This window comes from Microcaecilia unicolor, chromosome 2 (genome assembly GCF_901765095.1).
Source record: "Microcaecilia unicolor chromosome 2, aMicUni1.1, whole genome shotgun sequence".
Classification (NCBI taxonomy): domain Eukaryota; kingdom Metazoa; phylum Chordata; class Amphibia; order Gymnophiona; family Siphonopidae; genus Microcaecilia; species Microcaecilia unicolor.
In genome coordinates, this window is record NC_044032.1 from 511,198,717 (window position 1) to 511,220,011 (window position 21,295).

The 21,295-nt window shown below is 41.9% G+C and overlaps 1 protein-coding gene across 2 annotated transcripts in view; it reads right to left on the reverse strand.

The window, feature by feature from the left end:
* TAPT1 (transmembrane anterior posterior transformation 1) overlaps positions 1–21,295 on the reverse strand; it is a 142,590-nt gene that overhangs the window by 26,563 nt on the left and 94,732 nt on the right. For both annotated transcript variants that reach the window (XM_030191214.1, XM_030191213.1), the window contains exons 8-10: positions 11,641–11,721; positions 2,851–2,960; positions 946–1,005 (exon numbers count right to left, since the gene is read on the reverse strand). In XM_030191214.1, coding sequence (XP_030047074.1) covers positions 946–1,005; positions 2,851–2,960; positions 11,641–11,721 — 251 coding nt within the window. The remainder of the gene's footprint in view (positions 1–945; positions 1,006–2,850; positions 2,961–11,640; positions 11,722–21,295) is intronic.

The following is a 21,295-nucleotide window of genomic DNA, read 5'->3' on the forward strand; positions in this document are numbered from 1 at the left end:
GTTCATATACATACATTTTAATTTTAGAGTTTATTTCTGTTATAAGGACTGAAATAAAAAGACTGCAAGCAGCTGGAACTTGAATGAAATCACATTACTTCGAGGGCCACCTTATATAATATATATAAAAAAATTAAAAAAACAAAACAATAAAGGAGCCTTAAAAAGGAAACAAAACAAAATGTTCAGTGTCTGCATGCAGCCTGGTTCAGTTGATCTAAGTGATTCAAAATAGCACTCTAATCTCTTACGCTCCCTCCAACAGCAGGAAGGAAGAATCATACAAGTTAAACACATACAAAACTTGAGTACTACTGACTAACTCCTGTTTACTAAGCCGTGCTAGGAGCAGCCGCGCGGCAATGCCAACATAGCACAAAGTGAATAGTCTGTGTCAGCATTAGCGCACGGCTTAGTAAACAGGGGAGTAAGGCTGGTAAAATTACAAGATCCATTTCTGATTCTCCATGTTTTAATTCTGGCCCAGCAATCTGGCCTAGCAATCAAACCCATCCTCTCTGCTTTTTTTGGGCTTCCAGCTCAAAGGGACTGGCCTCTACTGGGCTAGTGTCATGAGCCCTCACTTGTAGTTACTTGAGTTCCCCCTCCCACTCACTGACATATTCCCCTTTTAAAACAACCAGGCATCACAGCATCAATTCTCAGCCAGAGGCCACAAACTTAAACTCTGTACAGCACCTAACAGGAACCCTACATTAAGCCACTGTGTCACTACCGAGCAACGGAAGCTGCAAATGCTGTCTTCTCAGCATCTCCACTTTGACCTAAAGAGCAGAAGCCTGCCCTGGGAAACAAACTCAGGTCTTCCACTTCCCAGCTGCCTATCAGTGAGCCACCAGGCCAATCTAAAGCTTTGCACATTGAAAAGATTTCTATATATTTTTTAAATCTCCAGTAAAATATATTAAATATCTTCACACTTACATTTTTCTGTCGACTGCTAACAAGCTCAAATGCAAGACTGGCTCTGTATTCACTGTATACCTAATTTAAAAAAAGCAAGAACACAAAAACAAATTACAACTGTAAGTTCACATTTATATACTTGGAAAAAATTTTTATGATTGCATACTTCTTCACATCCCTTGATTCAATACTTGGTGGAAGCCATTTTGCTGCAACAAGGTGTATGTCATTTTGAGGAAAAAAATTCTGCATAGCAGGATGGTACAGTTTTTGCTCATTCTTCTTGCCAGAACAACTCAAGTTAAGAGGACTTTTGGAAGTGCCTACTACGATCATAGTAGGTTTATCTATTAAATAATACTGAGGTAGGTACTCAAGATTTCTTTTCATGCATATCATCACTGAAGAAAATATTTTTGTTCCACTCCAATGCCACTTATCAATGAAGTCTTTCCCCCCAGCTCCCCCATATCCTCCTCCTCCATGACTGCATAATTTTTATTCCACAGTCACATGTCAATCGTAACAGACAGCAAACCTGATCCCGAGTGTCCTGCCCTAAAATGGGAATACATAACCACCTATCTACAAGTTCTACCTTGTGGAGAAAATTATAATGGAGTTCACCATATCTAGCAGCACTGGGGTCCAATGCACTGAACACAGAAAGAAGGAAATTTGGTAAAGCCATTACCGAGTTTATGTGGTTGTGTGTGTGTACGTGCGTGAATGACCTCGTATAAAAAAAACGTGATGGGTTTAAAAGTACGTGCCATGACATGGTGACATGTACTTTGGTGGTGGGCATACAGACAGGTAGAGTCTGGTAGGAGCACACAGAGTTTATAAGTATATATGTAGATTATGAAATAATCTAAACATATATATGTGTACAGCTAGTGTAAGTACAATTGCCTAAATGCAGCAGGAACACACATGACTTATGGTATTCTGTAAGTTACCCGTGCAAGTGGCACTCCCCACCTATTACTGTCAACACCCTTCACCTGTGTATGCTACTCCCCTTTAAAAATCGAGTTACAGTTCTGTAAATTAAGCAGGTATTTGCAGAATAGCACTTTGGTAGAATACTGGCATTATGGACGTGTCACTATTCTAAACATTTTTACGCACGTAATACGCACATAAATGTGCGCATTTGGTTTACAGTTTTGCTCATGAAATGGGCATCACTTGGATAATTACTAATATTTAAGCAAACAAAATGTACATAACATGGTCTGCAAACTTTATCTAGAACGTGCATCATGGGATTATTTTCTAAATAATGGAAACAAGGTTAAATTTATTCTCAGAAGCATAGTAATCTGGATGAAACATTCCAGTTTCTCAATAATAAACTAATTGCATTTATAAAAAAGCATGCCAAATATCAGAATAACAAGAGAAAGAAAATTAGTACTGTATCAAGAAATAAGCAGCGGTACTCAAACTTTTCAATTTGTTGCTCTATGTGAAGTTATATTACACTATTAAATTGCTGTACACAGTGACTTGAGAAAAGAAAATAAGCAAGTTCCATTACTTTATTTAACTATTAAATTAAAACAACTGTAACATAGAAATCAAAATTCAGAGTCCTGCTCCATAAAATTGCTACTAATGTATTGTTACTGGCTTAAAATTATTTGCAATCTATGATCTTCCTATGTGCTTTTGATTTTGGTAGTTAGATGACCAGAATGTACCTTTGTATACTGACCTTTCTACAGTTTGCTAATATACATTAGTAAGTAAATATTTGCACTTTGAGAGAAGCAGACATTAAAAAAAAATTATTCTAGTAAAACAGTTCTGTGGTTCTCAAGCAGAATTTTCTTACTATGAGCATATTTTCACACTCATGAAACCATTGTAACAAACTGAGCATTAACAATTAGAATAGTCCAGTAGCATACGTACATCTGCGGTGATGTCATTGAATTTGGTAATAAAGGCGTGTTTTACAATGTCAACTGCAATCTCAGAAGCAATCACCATACAAACGTCTGGGAATAAGACCCAAAGATGATCTGAAGGTTAAGAAGAAATCAAAACAAAACATTATATAACATGACACTGAGCATGTTAAATCAGGTGTAATCATAACACAATTTTTATTTTTGACAGGGATGGGCTGATTTTTAAACCATGAACCTGTGATCCAGATGATGAAGTCCAATTTAGGTGTTCTCCAATGTGGTTTTCTTTTTGGAGTGAAAACCGAGATCAGAATTTTTTGATCTAAAAACGCATCTAGGCAGAACATTAATTCCCTAATATGACACAACGGACTGGAGCCTAGTGTTTAGAGCAGTGGGCTGCAACCAAGGGAAGTCAGGGTTCAAATTCTAATACTCCTTTTGCATTAAAGATTGTAAGACCTCTGGGGACAAGAGAATACCTAATGTACATTAATGTAACACACCTTGAACTAATACTGAAAAGGCTAGCGCTAAATCTTAATACAGTGGTATTGCATTACCATCTAAAACTCAGTCCAGTTCTAACTTTTAGATAAACCAACTTGCTTTGGGACACGATGTAAAAAACATTTTTTTCTCACTTGCAACAAACGTTTTGTTGTGTACTGCAAGATTGATCAGGAACACAAGTGTGTGATGCTATTGTACGTCGTCAGGACAGAATACATCTCCCAGAGCTTAGAATTCAGTGGAAAGATCTGGGCATGTACAGCCCTTCCTGCAAACACTGGTCTCCTCAGCTAGTTCCACAGCTCAAAGATAACGTAGCTCTATAAGAGGAGGAAAGGGCTGTGTACCTGATCAATCCTACTGCCAATGGAAACATCTGTTACAGATGAGCAACAATGTTTTACTGTTAAAGGGCAGGACTGAGTCAAGCACGCAAGTGGGTGATTCTCAAAGTCAGGGTTGCTCAACTGTTTTATGTATTGTTCTCTTTCAGAAGCAGCCCACATATAAAATAAGTTCAAGAGTTGCAGCCAGATTGGCCAGTACAGCTTGACCAAATGTGCTGTCCTTTACTTATACACTGGTCCAAGCAGTATGAAAATGGATGAAATAAGCCCAGGTTGCTGCTTTACACACAGTATCATACACAGCAGACCTCAGGATAGCATCTGACCTGATGAGATTACACTTTGGTGGTTGTGGTGGAAAAAAAGGTAAGGGACCACCCTGCACAGGGCCTAGAGGAAATGGAAAGCTGGGAAGAGAGTTAAAGCCCAGCAGGAGCTATGGGAGAAATGGGGAAATTGTGTTAGAAATATAATTTATTTATTGCATTTGTATCCCACATTTTCCCACCTATTTGCGGGTTCAGTGTGGCTTACAATACATTTTGTAATGATGGAAATACAAATTGTTACAACTCGATTATGGGTTACATTGTGAGGAGTTGAGTTAAGACAAAGTCAAAGTATCGTTAAGGGAATAAACAAGGAAAAGAACGGTGGAACAGTGGAAGAACAACGGATGCTAATAAGGCAACAGAACACTAGCAAGAGAACATTCGGGTATAATATTTTATCTGTAAATTGAGGTTTAAATGTGATAAAATTACTGGGGATGAGAATATAGAAGAGAATGTATTGATGCATTGCTAACAGTGTGTGTGTACTTCATGTGTATTGATCCTTTCGATAGATTTTTTCAAAGAGATGAGTCTTTAATAGTTTGCGGAAGTCGGTTAGTTCGTAGATCGTTTTCAGGTTGCGTGGTAGTTTATTCCAGAATTGCGTGCTCATATAGGAAAAGGCTGATGCGTGCAGCACTTTGTATTTTATGCCTTTGCAATTTGGGAAGTGGAGGTTGAGGAAAGTTCGGGATGATCTTTTGGCGTTTCTGGGTGGTAGGTCTATTAAGTCAGACATGTAGGCTGGGGCTTCACCATGGATGATTTTGTGGACTAGTGTGCATACTTTAAAAGTGATGCGTTCCTTGAGTGGGAGCCAGTGTAGCTTCTCTCATAAGGGTTTCGCACTTTCGTATTTTGGTTTCCCGAAAATGAGTCTGGAATCTGTGTTTTGGGCTGTTTGAAGTTTTCTCAGTATTTGCTCTTTACAACCTGTGTATAATGAGTTGCAGTAATCCAGATGACTGAGTACGAGTGATTGCACTAGGCTGCGGAAGACGGATCTTGGGAAGAATGGTCTTATTCTCTTCAGTTTCCACATGCAGTAGAACATTTTTTTGGTTGTGTTGTTTGCATGAGTTTCAAGTGTAAGGTGGCGGTCGATAGTGACTCCAAGGATTTTTAAAGTTTCTGAAATTGGAAGATTTAGTTTTGGTGTGTTTATAGCGGTGAATTCATTTGTGTTGTATTGGGAGGCATTGAGTTTTTTCTACGTTCAGTTTCAATCAAAATGCATCTGCCCAGGTGTTCATGATGTGTAAACTTTGGTTGATTTCATTGAAGATTTCTTTAATGTCTTGTTTGAAAGGGATATATATTGTCACATCGTCGGCGTATATATATGGGTTAAGGTTATGGTTTGATAGAAGTTTTGCCATGGGTATCATCATTAGGTTGAAAATAGTTGGGGAGAGGGGTGATCCTTGCGGTACTCCACATTCTGATGTCCATGCAGCAGACGTAGTTGAATTTGATGTGACCTGGTATGATCGCGAGGTTAGGAACCCCTTGAACCAGTTTAGGACATTGCCTCCGATGCCAAAATATTCAAGTATGTGTAATAGGATTCCATGGTCAACCATATCAAAGGCACTTGACATGTCAAATTGTAGGAGGAGTATATTGTTGCTGGTTGCAATCATTTGTTTAAATTTAGTCATTAGGGTAATTAATAATGTTTCTGTGCTGTGATTCGATCGGAATCCTGATTGGGCATCATGCAGTATTGAGAACTTGTTTAGATAATTTGTGAGTTGTTTTGTTACCATCCCTTCGGTTATTTTGGTTATTAGTGGTATAGATGCTACTGGTCTGTAATTGGTTATTTCGCTTGCGCTTTTCTTTGTGTCTTTGGGTATTGGGGTAAGTAAAATTTTTCCTTTTTCCTTTGGGAAGAGTCCGTTTTGTAGCATGTAGTTTACATGGTTCGTTAGGTCTATTATGAATTGTTGAGGAGCTGATTTCATGAGGTTGTTTGGGCAAATACCTAGTTTGCAGTAGGATTTGGCGAATCTTTTGAGTGTTTCAGAGATGAGGTCTTCAGATAGTAATTCGAATTCGGTCCAGGTTCTGTCTGCTGGGTATGTTCCGTCTTCTGGGTCTAGACAGTCTAGGAGTGTGGCGTATTGAGTAGGACTGGCGGGTATTTTAAGTCGTAGTTGTGTAATTTTCTCTTTGAAGTATTTCGCAAGGTTGTCAACACTTGGTATGTCTTTGCTATTGTTTGTAACTGGTGTGGTGTCCAGCAATTTATTCACTAGGTAGAAGAGTTTCTGTGTGTCTTTGTAGTTTGGTCCAATCATTGTTTTGTAATGTAGTCTTTTGGTCTGTTTTATGGCGTATTTGTATTTCCTTCGAAGTAGTTTCCAGGCATTTATAGTGTTTGTTCATCTTTCTTTTTATTCCATGCACGTTCTAGTTTCCTGACTTGTGTTTTGAGTTTTTTCAGCTCTTCGGTGAACCATGGATTTGATTTTTTCCTATGTGATGTTCTGGTTTGGGTTGGGGCGATTTTGTCTAATGTTGTTTTACATATATCGTCCCATTCTTGGAGGAATTGGATGGTGTCTGCATTTGTTGACCATTCGTTTTGGTAGATCTGTTGCCAGAATGTTGTGGGTCTATTTTTCCTCTTGTGGTGTATGTTGTTCGTTCATGTTTGTTAATTGCGCTTCTGTCTGTTTTTCGCCAGTTAAGGGAGACATGTGCTTTATGGTGGTCTGACCATAGTGTGGGTGACCAACTTGTGTCAGTAAGTAGGATAATTGAGTCTGGGTCGAATTTGTGTGCAATGATGTCAAGTGTGTGTCCTTTTATGTGTGTTGGTTGAGTGTTGGGTGCGTGTAGAGCCCAGAGTTTTAAAAATTCTTTGCATTCTCGTGTGCCTGTTGAGGTGTCGTCTTCAAGGTGTAGGTTAATATCTCCTATTATGAGAATGTTTGAAGCGGAGACACATGTGTTCGAGATGAAGTCCATAAGTTGTGTTTGGGAGTCTTGCCGCTTTCCTGGTGGCCTGTAGAATAGGATTGCGTTGAGATGTCCTAGTAGGTTTGGATGGTTGATTCTTGTCGAGGCAATTTCAAGTTGTGGTAAGGTGGATTCACCAGTGGTTGTAATGGTGAACTCGGATTTGTGAATTATGGCTATTCCGCCACCTTTTTTTCCATTTCTTGTCCAATGGGTGATTTTGTATTCTGGTGGGCATGTCTCTAAGATGGCGGGGTCTGTAGGGCTGTGAAACCAGGTTTCCGTAATGAATAGGAGGTCTAAATTATCTGTGGTAATCCAGTCTAGTATATCTACTGAGTTGCTTACTGCTGATCTTGCATTGATGTATCCTAGTTGGATTGAGCGGTATGGTTCTGTGGGGGGGTTCGATGTGTTTATTTTTATTAGTTGTTTGTTTCTTCGGTGGTTAAATTTGTTGTTGGTTTTTTTCTCTTTTTGTTGGTGGTTTTCGTGTGTGGAGTTTTTTCCTTTTGGTTGGTTATTGTGTCTTTGGTCTGGCGAGTCATTAATAGGTTGTGCATAAAGTTGGTGTATTGTGGTTGGGTTGTTATGTATGTTCTTTAGGGTGGACATTGTGTGTATGTAAGTGTTGTATGATTTGAGAGTTATAGGTTTGTTGTTATCTGGGTCATGGGTTGTGTTTGCGTGTAAGAGTAGGGTGAGACAGTAAATGGATAGGAGTGTTTTCCTGGTGTTCATGTCAGTGTTTAAGGCGCTATAACAATCAGTCTGCTGGTTTTTCTCAGTAGCAGAAGGAAGTAACTTTGAAAGGGGTACATGCTGTAAAATCTTTAACAGGGGAACTGAATTCAATGAACCGAAGTGTTCAGTACTGGACCTTGAATCCATGACACAAAGAGAAAATAAGTTCTGTGCTCCTATGCCGAGAAGGAAATATGTTAACCAAAAAGATATGATGTACCTCCTTGTAACAGATAGATCCTAAGAACCAATTTATGCCAAATTAATAAAGCTGTAGTATGGAAGTTTGCCAATAAAAAAGACAGCACAGCTGAGAGGAGGGGACAGACTGATGATCTACAAGGCTGCAGATCTCTTTGCAGCTGTGGCAATCTCTCCTGAAGCCTGGCCTTAGCTAAATATTCACTTACAACACTGTTTCTTTATTTCTTTGGGTTCTGAACCAAAGAGCTGAGATACGGGAGAAGGGTCCCCCAGGTTCTTCCAGTCATCAATGAGATTTTACTTTTGCAGTTACAGAAGCACTAATTTACTCATAAAAGAATTAGATGCAAAATGCTAACCATTTTGGTAAAGCTTATTTGGAAATTGCAATGCCAATTCTGATGGGGTCAAAGGAGGAAAAATCTGCTTAGATTTCCTGGAGGATTCAGTTCTGCTGAGACACTAAGCAATTACAATCCAGAATATGTACAGCTTTCTTGTATGGATTCTTTTGAGGCTTTAGAAAGAATGTAGGAAGCACTATGGAAATGTGATACCATCCTGGGTAAAAACTGTGATAAGGTCAGAAAATCATTCTATTATGATGAAAGAGTATGGTTCATAAGTTCACTTATCCCTTTAACTGTGATAATATTAGAAAGGTGACACGTTTGAGCAAAACAGAGTGCATTGGCTTAAAGGATGACTTCATAAGGAACATTTTGACCACAGTGAGGAACCCTGGTTCAGGCGGCTTCTGTACTGGCGGTTTTATATGAAGAGAGAGATGATTGGTACCCTTCCAGCTTACCAGTGTCCTAAGCGTGATATACAGTAAGACAATGGAGATGCACTTTGGAGGACGACTTCTGGAACTCTAGACAATGAAGGTGGTGTAAGTACTGCACAATGATAGTTTCCTTCTGAACCAGTAGTTCTAGAGTAGAGACTAAATGTTGTTCACTTAACAGCCTTATAATTAATATAAAGACCACTGAGGAGTTAGGTCTGCATTTGAGTGGCGATACTCCATTAGGACTGAAGGTATATGTAGAGGAAGTGCAGTTGCTGGTATGTGTGGCATGGAATTTGGGTTTTCAGATTGACTTGCAGTTGGGTTATATAGCGCAGATAAAGTTCATGGTGTCCTCCAGCTTTTTTATGCTTCAGTTGTTGCCAAGATTATATTATGTCTTAGATACTGAAAAGTTTCAAGCTATTGTACAGTCTTTGGTATTGTGTTAGCTAAGACTACTGTAGTCTTTATTTAAGGTTGTCATGTTATACGATTCACTCTTTTCAGTTGGTTCATAATGCTGGTGACGTCTTATCCTTTAAGGGAATCTATTACATCATGTCTAAGACAGCAGCATTGACCGCCAGTAATACAATGCACTGAGTTTAAGATTGGTGTATTGATTTTTAAATTGTTAGGTGAAGGCCCAATTTGTGGGAGATCCTGCATTTGTATGAGCCTTTAGTTACTCGGCTCTCATTTGGTATGAAACAGCTGGAAATTCCTTCAGCTTCTGTACTGCTTCTAAGTAGGGATAGAGCAGCAGTGTTTGTAGTAGCCAATCCCCTCAATAAACTGCCTGTAGCTTTGCAATGTAAAATGGTTTTCTTAAAACTTTGGAAGAATTAAATGTTTTTTTATTTAAAGGTGTATTTCAAGAATGTTATGATAACAAACAAATATTGTCATACAGGGTCACAGCAAAGGTCCATCTAGTCCAGCATCCTGCTTCCAACAGTGGACAATCTGGATCACAAAAATCTATCAAGATCACCATAAGAAGCAAGACTCCATGCTACCAACTCCAGGGATAAGCAGTGACTTTCCCTAGGTCTAGCTTAATAATCATGTATGGACTTTTCTTCCAGGAATTTGTTCAAATCTTCTTTAAACCCAGCTATGCTAACTGGTAGCTTGACTCCTTGTGGAAGCACCATGGGGCTACCACTAGGGATTGTGGCACCATTTTGAACCCAGAGCTAAAAAGATTAGGAGTGACTGAGAATCGCTCCAACCCTGTTCCAGTGGACCACCAGGGAGTTCTTTGGGCAGGTGCGAGAGGAGCATTGGACTGCATGCTAGCAGCTTGATGTTCCTGGGCAGGAAAAACAACTTTGAGCTGGTGTGATTTTTCCATGAATAATGCAAGGTGCTTTATTCAATTTGCATTACTAGTGAGATGCTCTGCATGTGTTTTCATGCTTTGTATCTCATTATAATGCACCTCCAGTAACTTAAAAATGCATTATGATAATACAACACACAATACTGACATTTAATGCATGTTAAGAAGCAAATACATTGAGTTATTTCCATACCACTTTAGTAACTACCCCCCAAATACTGAGCTCTGAGAGAACTATTCTGTCCCAGTGACATATGAAGACATCACCCACCTGTTTGCTTGCTGCTAGACCACACCAATTTTACAAAATATTTACAGAATCAGATGCACCAGTGATAAACTGATTTCTGGTCCTAACCAGGTACTTTCAGAATATTTTAATTCATGTTGGGTAAAAAAATGTCCTCTGATGGCTTACATTTAATAGAATTCCAACTGATGTAGTAGTTTAATGATTCAAGAACGACTTGAGATATAAATAACTTTTGACATATTGTATTTTCACTGCTTATATACACTAGAGGAGATTTTACAAGACTACGCACTGTTGGCATATGTAAAAAGTGTATTTACATGTAGAACTCAGCATGTAGATATAAGCAGGAATTTTAGAAATGGTGTTAATATATATTGGTGTGGGGGGGGGGGGGGGGTAATTCTGTAAGTGGGCACCTCTATTTAGGTGCCCTGTCCGCATATGGTAGGAGCCCATTCTATAATGGAACCTGGGCACCTTTATACAATAAGAGCTTAACCCAGTATCAACACAACTACCATTTAGACACCCGTAGTTACACTGGCAATAGAGCTGGTTTAAGTGTGGGTGCCTAGATGTAGTAGGGATGTGCACACTTTACAGCATCCTGTAAGTTGCATATATAAGTGGGAGCTCATATATGTCTCACCCATGCTCCTCCCCTATATATGCTTCCCTTACAAATACCCACTTTCTAATGTAAGTGGGTGGTTACAGAGCAGCGTTTAGGATGATTGACATTGATGCGCATGCCAGTATTGTGTACATTTATGTAACATGCATGTACATGTAGGCACCCAGTTTATAGAGTCGCCCTTCACATGTGTAGAGATGTATATATGTATGCCACAGCATGCAGAGATTGCAAAGACGTGTGTTCTGGGTTGCCGTTCAAAGTATATATCAATTCCATAGTTGGAATGGCAATACATGATCAGCTTGGAAAACTTCTCCATCAGCATTTATACCTGCTTCAAGACATGCACAATTGTCAACTAAATTCTCATTTGGACCTGGCTTTGAAAAGGGGGAGGGGCAGGACTGGGCTGACCTCTCAAAACTACCTCAAAGTTCAAAACTTTTCATTTTTGGAGGAAGTGCCCTTAATGAGCTCCCCGTACACACTGAGATTTCTAAAATCTGCCACTTGCCCACATAAGGAGTAAAATTAATACTGGTACAAACATGTAGCACTATTTACACATGCCAACTCCTTAGTGATGCTGCTCTTTTTTAACATATTTTTTTTCTAAAATGGCTATTCATTGTCCAGCCTTTCATTACCTGGATTCCATGAAAACTGTTCCATGTTTCTCAAACATACGATAAGTAACAGCATATAGTTTGTAAACCTCTCCTTGATGTCTGAAGGGGGGAAAAAAAAGTTACTAACAAAATACAACTACTACTGAACGAAATAATGCAGGTCTTTTAACACAAAATGGAGATGCCCCAGAAATGCCTGGAAAGTATACAGATGTTGTTAACGCTCTAACTTAATCCCAAATTTTAGCTCACAGTTCTTCACAGGTAGCTCAAGGGGAGTTACATTTGTGTAGTTATTTCTCTGCCTCCACAGGACTCTGTCTTGCTTGTAACCTCAGTCAATGGAAGGTCTCAGGGACAGAGTCACGGGTGGGCCTGGGTCCACCCAGTTTGGGCTCAGGCCTACCCAGCAGTGGTGTGCATATGACAGCCAGCATGGGGGAAGCAAGATGGGCTCCCGTGGTCCGGTATCTCCCTCTCCCTTAACGAGCTTCTCTCCTCAAAAGTGAAGTGGCAGCAATTCCTAAACCCTGCCTGCAGCTGACCTGGAAGCTTTCTCTATGCCACGACCCCCCCCCCAATGACGCAACTTCTTATTTCCGCTGCGTGGGACTCAGCAGAAGGAAGGCTTCGAGGTCAGACGCAGGAAGCTTGTATAAATCGCTGCCGCTGTCCTTTTGAAGAAAGAAGATCATAAAGGTAGACCAGGGGGAAGATCCAACTGGGGATGTCAAAGAGAGGAAGAAAGGGAAGAGAGAGAGAGAACTGGCCAGAGGGAGGGGGAGAGAGATGCTGCATGAATGGGGGGGGGGGGGGGGGGGAGGGAGAGGGACAAGAGAGAGACAGATGCTTCAAAGGGGATGTGGAGAGAAGTGAGAAATGCTGTATGGTGGGGACAGGGGCAAGAGAGGGAAATATGCTGCATGGAGTGGGGGGAGGGGCAAGAGACAGAAATGCTGCAGGGGGGGGGGGGGGGCGGAGAAATATGTTCGATCCAGGGTGCAAAAGAGAGAGAGAGAGAGAGAGAGAGAAAACAATGGGAGAAATGCACAGGAGGGGGGGGGGAGAGAGAAAAGAGGGAAATGTTGGATCCAGGGATAGAAGCAATTGAAGGAGAAATGCTGGACAATGGGAGGGAGGGAAGAGAGGGAGAAATTTTGGACCATAGGAGAAGTGGAGCAGAAGGGAAGAGAAAAGGGACAGGAAGATACTGGTGGGTGGAGTGCAAGATATCAGGCTATGAGGGTGGGGAGGGGAGAAAGAGGGAGCAGATGTTGATCTAGAAGGGTGAAGGGAAGAAGATGTTGGAAATGATGGAACCATGTGGGAGAGGCGGGGGGGGGGGGGGGGGGGGGGAATGAAAGTAGGATAGCGATTATAAGGGTGTAGAAATATTTATATGGATTCATTTACAACCTTTTTGAAGGAATTCACTCAGGTGGTTTATGTTAATAGGGCGTACATTAAAAATGAAAGGGAATGGAAGGATGGGGAAGGAGTGAGATGGGAATGGGAGAGCTAATGGGTGAGAGCAGGAGATAGAATCTGATGGGTAGCTGAAAAGTATAACGAAGAAGGGTGAGAGAGGGTGAAATTCAAGTGAACAGTGAGGCAGTAAAGAAAAAAAAAGGGAGGAAAGAGCTAAAAAAGAAAGACCAATATGTCAGAGGCATGTGTAGTTAGGGAATGGAACAAGACAGAAGAAAAGACAAATGGACAGTAACAACTTGAAGGAGAATTAGCAGAGGACAGACAGGAAAGCAGAAAAGAGAAACTGAAACCAACTTAGAAAAATAAAATGTCCAGACAACAAAGACAAAACCATTTTATTCTCGATTTATTTTTTTTTAAATATTTATTTATTAAGGTTTTTGAACAATTACATATTGACAACCTCTTTATAACAGTCATGTATCACATACAGAATGTTTGAACTTCAATAACAAAAAGCGGTGTATCCCCAATCCTCCCCTCCCCCCTGTCCCTTCCCATCAACCCCCCTCCCCCCTTGTTACCAGTGGAATATCATAATATGAGGACTGTAGTATAGCAGTCATAGTCTTGGTATAATCAGTTTAGGTGCATCTAAGTCTATCCCATTTTGTGATCGCCAGGCTCGATATTGTTCCCACTGTAAATTGAATTTTGTTACATGTCCCAATCGTATAGCTGTCATTTTGGACATTTGGTAGAGGTAGTCCATCTTATGTATCACCTTTATCACTGGTGGAGCCAGCTGGCTTTTCCACGCTGATGCCAGTGTGATTTTTCCCGCTACCATCCAAACTGTTGTGAGCCTGTGCACCGACAGCCGCACTCCCGGGGGTCTGATATGCAGCAGACAAATCTCCGGTTTAGTAGGGTATCTTACCCCAGTCACTATAGCAAATAGGTCCAATAGTTCTGTCCAGTATGCTTGAATCTTAGGGCAAGACCACCAGATGTGTAACATATCCCCCACCATTGAGCAGTTTCTCCAGCACTGTGCAGACCCCTGTCCATACATTTTTACCAGTCTCTGTGGCGTGTAGTACCACTGATATAGTATCTTATAGCTATTTTCAATCATTGAGCTAGATATGGAAACCCGCAACAAGTGGTTCAATGCTTTTTCCCACTGTGTGTAATCTATGGTAACCTGCAGGACTCGTTCCCAGCGTTGTATATAATATAGTATGGGTCCCTTGTCATTAAGCAGTGAAGCATATATGCAAGAGATACACCCCCTGTGACTTCCCACTCTCATTGCTCTTTCTAGGGTCGTTTCTTCTATAAGTAATTCTGCTTTGGCTCTCTTATTTATATAGTCTCTAATGCGAGTGTAGTGGAACAGGTGTGATAGTGGTAGCCCATAATCTTCTTGTAATTCTACGAATGAGAACACCTGACCCTCGTCCCATAGTTGGCCCAGTGTGTTCAAACCTCTCTTCTCCCATTGTCTGTATATTAAATTATCCATCCCTAGTGGACACCCCGGGGCCGTTTTTATTGCCATTTGGTGGAAACAACAGCGATTAGGAAGATACTTCCCCCTAATGGCTAACCATGTCTGTAGAGGGTATTGCACCGCTGGGGGGGCTCTCTTAATATATGTCCGTAGTTGGCCCTTTGGTATCCATAGTAGAGAGCCCAAATTGTTTAGTCCCATCCAGTGTTGCTCTATCTGGAGCCATGCTTTTGTACTACCAGCACTCCATCCCGCCAGCACCCGTAGCTGTGCCGCCTGATGGTATAGTGTAAAATTTGGCACTCCCATACCTCCCAGCTTCTTGGGCTGATATAGTATAGCTGCCTTCACTCTGGGCGGTTTATGCTGCCAAATGTATGCGAAAACCTTCCGTTTGAGTTGCCTAAAGAACCCCCTCGGCATTGGTAGGGGCAGTGCAAGAAACAAGTATAGCAATTTGGGTAGGATCATCATTTTTATCGCTGCCACTCGCCCCAGCCAAGATAGTTCTAGGCCCTCCCATCTATCCAGATCTTCAAATAGTTCCCTGAGCTTCATGGGAAAATTAGCTTGATATAAGTCTGTCAATTTGGGTGTTAAGTGTACTCCTAAATATTTAAGGGATCTCGTAACCCATTTGATCGGGAATTGTTGTCGTATTGAAGCTTCATCTCTCATTGTTAGTCCGAGCCCTAAAGCTTCTGATTTGTCCATATTCACTCGAAACCCAGAGCATTTGCCATATCGGTTTAGTTCTTGCATTATCTGAGGCATGGAGTCGCTCGGGTCTACTAAGGTTAGTAGAATATCATCGGCGAATAACATGATTTTATGTGTCACACCCCCCACAGTGATGCCATGTATATGTGGGTCCTGCCGGATATGCTGGGCTAGTGGCTCCATTGTCAAAGCGAATAGTAGTGGTGACAAGGCACAGCCCTGGCGTGTCCCCCGTTCTAGTGTTATTGGGTCTGAACTTTTCCCGTTGATCCTTAAGGCAGCCATTGGTCTGGTGTAAATCAATTGAAGCCATGTTGTAAAACGACCTGTAAATCCCATATGTTCTAAGACCTTGAACATGAAACCCCAGCTAACCCGATCGAACGCCTTTTCGGCATCCAACGAGAGAAGCAACATAGGTTGTCGGGTATTTCTTGCCTCGTGCATCAAGTGGAGTGCCCTCCTAATGTTATCAGTTGCTTGTCTGCCTGTGATAAATCCCGCCTGATCCTCCTGTACTAGTTTCGGCATTAGCTTTTGTAGTCTCTTAGCTAGTATTTTGGTGAAGATTTTATAGTCAGAGCCTAGAAGGGAGATTGGGCGGTAGGAACCGCAAAATTGTGGATCCTTCCCTGGTTTGCGAAGGACCACTAAATCTGCCAGTCTCCACGAATGAGGTAGTTCCCCCTGGAATTCCAACTCGTTGAATGCCCAGACCAGTAGGGGGATTAGCCATTTGCTATATCTTTTGTAAAATTTATTTGTGAACCCGTCTGGTCCCGGTGCTTTCCCATTAGGTAGATCTTTAATTGCCCATGCCACGTCGTCATATGTAATGGGGGCTGAGAGCATCTCCTCCTCTAGTGGAGTTAATTTTATAAGCTTGGCTTGCGCTAGGTATCTCTCGGATTCCTGCGGATCCGAGTTTCCCTCGGCCTGATAGAGTGTTGTGTAGAAATTTGTGAAGGCTGCCCGAATATCTTCTCGTGTGGTGCATATTTTCCCCTCTTTGTCATGTATGGCTGTGATATGTGTGTTGGCAGACCATTTTTTCAACTTAAATGCCATTAGCCGAGAGGACTTGTTCCCATATTCATAGTACGTCTGTCGCACCCGTTGGAGTTGTTCTGCTATCTCTGCCATCTGGATTTCCCTAAGCTCCATCCTCAATGCATGCATGTGGTGTTGTATTTTCTCCTTATCTCTCTGGCGGGTTTCTTGTGCACTGAGGGTTGTCAGCTCTGTGTGTATTTGTTGGGTCCTTTCTCGTGTCTGGCGTGTAAGATGTACCTGTAGAGCTATTACTTTCCCTCTTATCACTGCCTTGCAGCCCTCCCATAATATTCCTGAGGTCACCTCTCCATTATCATTAAGGGTGATGTAATCTTTAATGGCCACTTCTAGACTGGTAGCGATAGCCGAATCTGCTAATAATTTGTCATTGAAGCGCCACTGCGGCGCCTCAGGGCTCGAAACCCTCAGCTTCACCTCTAGCACCATTGGTGTGTGGTCCGACCACGTTCTCGGATGTATCTGAATATCTATGATATCAGTCATTAAGGTTGGTGGGCCCATCCAAAAATCTATGCGAGAGTATGAGTTGTGGACTGCCGAATAGAATGTGTATCCTCTCGTTTGGGGATTTCTATGTCGCCAGATATCTACTAGATGCCATTGCCTCATAAATTTGTGGAGCTGAGACCGAGCGGATTGTGAGTAGCGAACCCCCTGTGTGGTGTTATCTAGGGTTGGGTGCAGCGTCAGATTGAAGTCCCCACCTATTAATAGGGTGCCTATTATGTGCTGGGAGAGGAGCGCTGATAGTTCCAGGTAGAATGCACCCTGCTGGTCATTAGGTGCGTATATGTTTAGGAGTGTAAGTGTTTCCCCCTCCACTCGTACTATCATTAACAGATACCTGCCCTTTTTGTCCCTGATCATTCTCTGGACCCGCCATGAATATTTTTGGGATAGCATGATCATGACACCATTCTTTTTCTTTTCTAGTATGTTGGATGCACAGAATACCTGATGCTGTCTTGTACTTTGACAGAACCGCTCAGCTGACTGTAGCAAGTGGGTCTCTTGAATGAATGTTATGTCTGCTTTTAGGCGTTGCACTTCTTTGAGCATGAGTTGGCGTTTACCTAGGGAGTTAAGGCCCTTTACATTTAGGGTCATACATCTAACAACACTCATCTAATTTGTGAAAGTGCACCCCTTAGCTTTAATCCCTGCTTAGTCTTCCAGGTTATCCCCTCTTGTTGTGTTTTATCCCTCCCCTTCATGTGGTGTTTAAATATTGTCAGTCTTTTCCCACTAGTAACCCCCTTACCCTCCCTCTCCATTTGAGAACATCCTCGTGTCATATACATAAGGGTGTCTAGAAGGATAATGACCCACCCCCCTAATTGTCAACTTTAAGTGCCTGGGTCCCACTTCATTAACTTATACATTGCTATTTGCATATCATAGTTATATCTCCTTTCCGCACTAAGTAGTGCATTCTTAACAACATCAACTCTACATAATTCAATTACATAGTCACCAAGTTGCGGCCTACATCTGGGTTCCGATGCCAAGGATATAGGCTCTGTTTATTTCTTTACTCTGGCGTCCATTTTTGTTAATTGCTTGTCTGATTGTTGGCGTTGTAGTATGCCTTTTCCCGCGACGACTCTTTGCCAACGTGGTTTATCGCCAATCATGGGTAGATGTTTCTTTGATGCAGTAGTTTCCCCCTGTGATCCTTCTTCTGGAAATATTTCCGCCACATCCGCTATACTTCGCACTTGATATTGTTTCCCTTCTTTGTAGAATCGCAGCACAAATGGGTGACCCCATCGATATTTGATGCCCTTGTCTGTCAGAAATTTAGTGAAGGGCTTGAGCTCTGCTCTTCTTTTCAGTGTGGCTGCGGCTAGGTCTTGGTAGCATTCTATATGGTAGGAGTCCCATTGGAATCCAGGTGTTGATCGTGAAGCCCTCATAATTTGTTCCTTTAATTTAAAGTCATTAAAACAAGCAATTATATCTTTTGGGCGGTTATTTATGGTGTTTCCTAAGGCTCTATGTGCCCGTACTAGTTGGATTGTTGCTGGTTCTTTTGATATCTGCACTTCTTTCAGCAGGGCGCTTGCAATACTCTGTACTGTTGTTTCACAATCATTGTACAGTGGCGTGTCTGGAAGGCCGCGGAACCTCACATTGCAGCGTCGACTCCGGTTCTCGAGATCTTCTACTTTGTCCCATATTTGCATTGTTTCCAGTTTAGCCTCCCTCATCTGGGAGTCTATGGCCTGTATTAATTCTGTTTGTTCATCAATGCGATCTTCTGTCTCTGCGACTCTGATGCCCAGCGCGCCTATTTCCCCTCGGAGCTCCGCCCCCAGTGCCACGAGGTCCGCTCGTACTGCGGCGATAATTTCAGTTTTTATTTCTTGCAGCCATCCGCGGATCTCGTGTATGTGGGTTTCTTCTGGGTTGTGTCCCTCTCCCGTTATAAAGAGTGGCGGGGATAGCAGCGGGGGACTGCCTTCGCGAGGGCTGGTCGGGATTTGCTCGGAGGACGGCGCGCTCATGTTCACCGCTGGGCCCGTGTACGCAAAAGCTTGTAAGTCGATCGGATTCGTTTTAGATTTCGGCATGGATCGCTTACCCTTGGCTTCCGATGTTGTTTCCATGTATTTGCTAATTGTTTTTATGCGCTCGTGTCTCCGTGGGTGTCCTGATAGCGTGGGGCTGATCGGAGCTCGTGGCTCAGGCAGCCATTTCAGGGGATGACGTCACTTCCTCCTCTTTATTCTCGATTTATTAACAAATATGTTAGCTTTGGGAAATGTACATAGCAAATATCTTTGTACTGTGTTTACTAGAAAAGGAAATACATTTAACGATGTAACGGTATGATATAAGAGGACACAATAAGCATAGAGACTGCAATACTAGTTTTACTGGTTGTATTTGAGAAACGAAATGTTATTGTTGAATCTGTTGAGTACATTGTACTGTTATTCGAAAACTGAATAAAATATTTAAATAAAAAAAAAAAAACGGAAATACATTTCCCTTTTTATTTAGCAACAGAAAGCAATACTTGCAGCCATCTTGCCATATTCTATCTAAAGATTTGAACAAAATAATCCTTTAAAAATCTGCTAATCTGTTAAGTAAAGGGGAAAAAAGGCTGTTTGCATTAAGGTGAGGAATATTTACTTATTAATTGTAAACATTTTGTTATACCACAGTAATACACCAGTATCTAGGTAATTTACATACATTAAAATAGCATTACAAGTCTAAAAAACAAAACAAAAAAAATCAAACAAATAAAAAAAAAAAGCAAGGAAGAAACACAGGGAAGGGGATGGCGTAGCACAACAATAATAAACCTAGAGACAATTATGTTGATGCATACACAAAGCAGGGACACGTCAGGATGCCTTCAGGTTCCAGAATAAAAAACAAACAACAACAAAACCATAACACAAAATCTATGCAGACAGTACTTCATATTTAACAAGTGGCTCTGATTAGCAAAAATGAAATTGCCTGATATTGGAAACAGTTAACTAATTGACTCACTGAGGCTTTTGATATACAGTGGGGGAAATAAGTATTTGATCCCTTGCTGATTTTGTAAGTTTGCCCACTGACAAAGACATGAGCAGCCCATAATTGAAGGGTAGGTTATTGGTAACAGTGAGAGATAGCACATCACAAATTAAATCCGGAAAATCACATTGTGGAAAGTATATGAATTTATTTGCATTCTGCAGAGGGAAATAAGTATTTAATCCCTCTGGCAAACAAGACCTAATACTTGGTGGCAAAACCCTTGTTGGCAAGCACAGCGGTCAGACGTCTTCTGTAGTTGATGATGAGGTTTGCACACATGTCAGGAGGAATTTTGGTCCACTCCTCTTTGCAGATCATCTCTAAATCATTAAGAGTTCTGGGCTGTCGCTTGGCAACTCGCAGCTTCAGCTCCCTCCATAAGTTTTCAATGGGATTAAGGTCTGGTGACTGGCTAGGCCACTCCATGACCCTAATGTGCTTCTTCCTGAGCCACTCCTTTGTTGCCTTGGCTGTATGTTTTGGGTCATTGTCATGCTGGAAGACCCAGCCACGACCCATTTTTAAGGCCCTGGCGGAGGGAAGGAGGTTGTCACTCAGAATTGTACGGTACATGGCCCCATCCATTCTCCCATTGATGCGGTGAAGTAGTCCTGTGCCCTTAGCAGAGAAACACCCCCAAAACATAACATTTCCACCTCCATGCTTGACAGTGGGGACGGTGTTCTTTGGGTCATAGGCAGCATTTCTCTTCCTCCAAACACGGCGAGTTGAGTTCATGCCAAAGAGCTCAATTTTTGTCTCATCTGACCACAGCACCTTCTCCCAATCACTCTCGGCATCATCCAGGTGTTCACTGGCAAACTTCAGACGGGCCGTCACATGTGCCTTCCGGAGCAGGGGGACCTTGCGGGCACTGCAGGATTGCAATCCATTATGTCGTAATGTGTTACCAATGGTTTTCGTGGTGACAGTGGTCCCAGCTGCCTTGAGATCATTGACAAGTTCCCCCCTTGTAGTTGTAGGCTGATTTCTAACCTTCCTCATGATCAAGGATACCCCACGAGGTGAGATTTTGCGTGGAGCCCCAGATCTTTGTCGATTGACAGTCATTTTGTACTTCTTCCATTTTCTTACTATGGCACCAACAGTTGTCTCCTTCTCGCCCAGCGTCTTACTGATGGTTTTGTAGCCCATTCCAGCCTTGTGCAGGTGTATGATCTTGTCCCTGACATCCTTAGACAGCTCCTTGCTCTTGGCCATTTTGTAGAGGTTAGAGTCTGACTGATTCACTGAGTCTGTGGACAGGTGTCTTTCATACAGGTGACCATTGCCGACAGCTGTCTGTCATGCAGGTAACGAGTTGATTTGGAGCATCTACCTGGTCTGTAGGGGCCAGATCTCTTACTGGTTGGTGGGGGATCAAATACT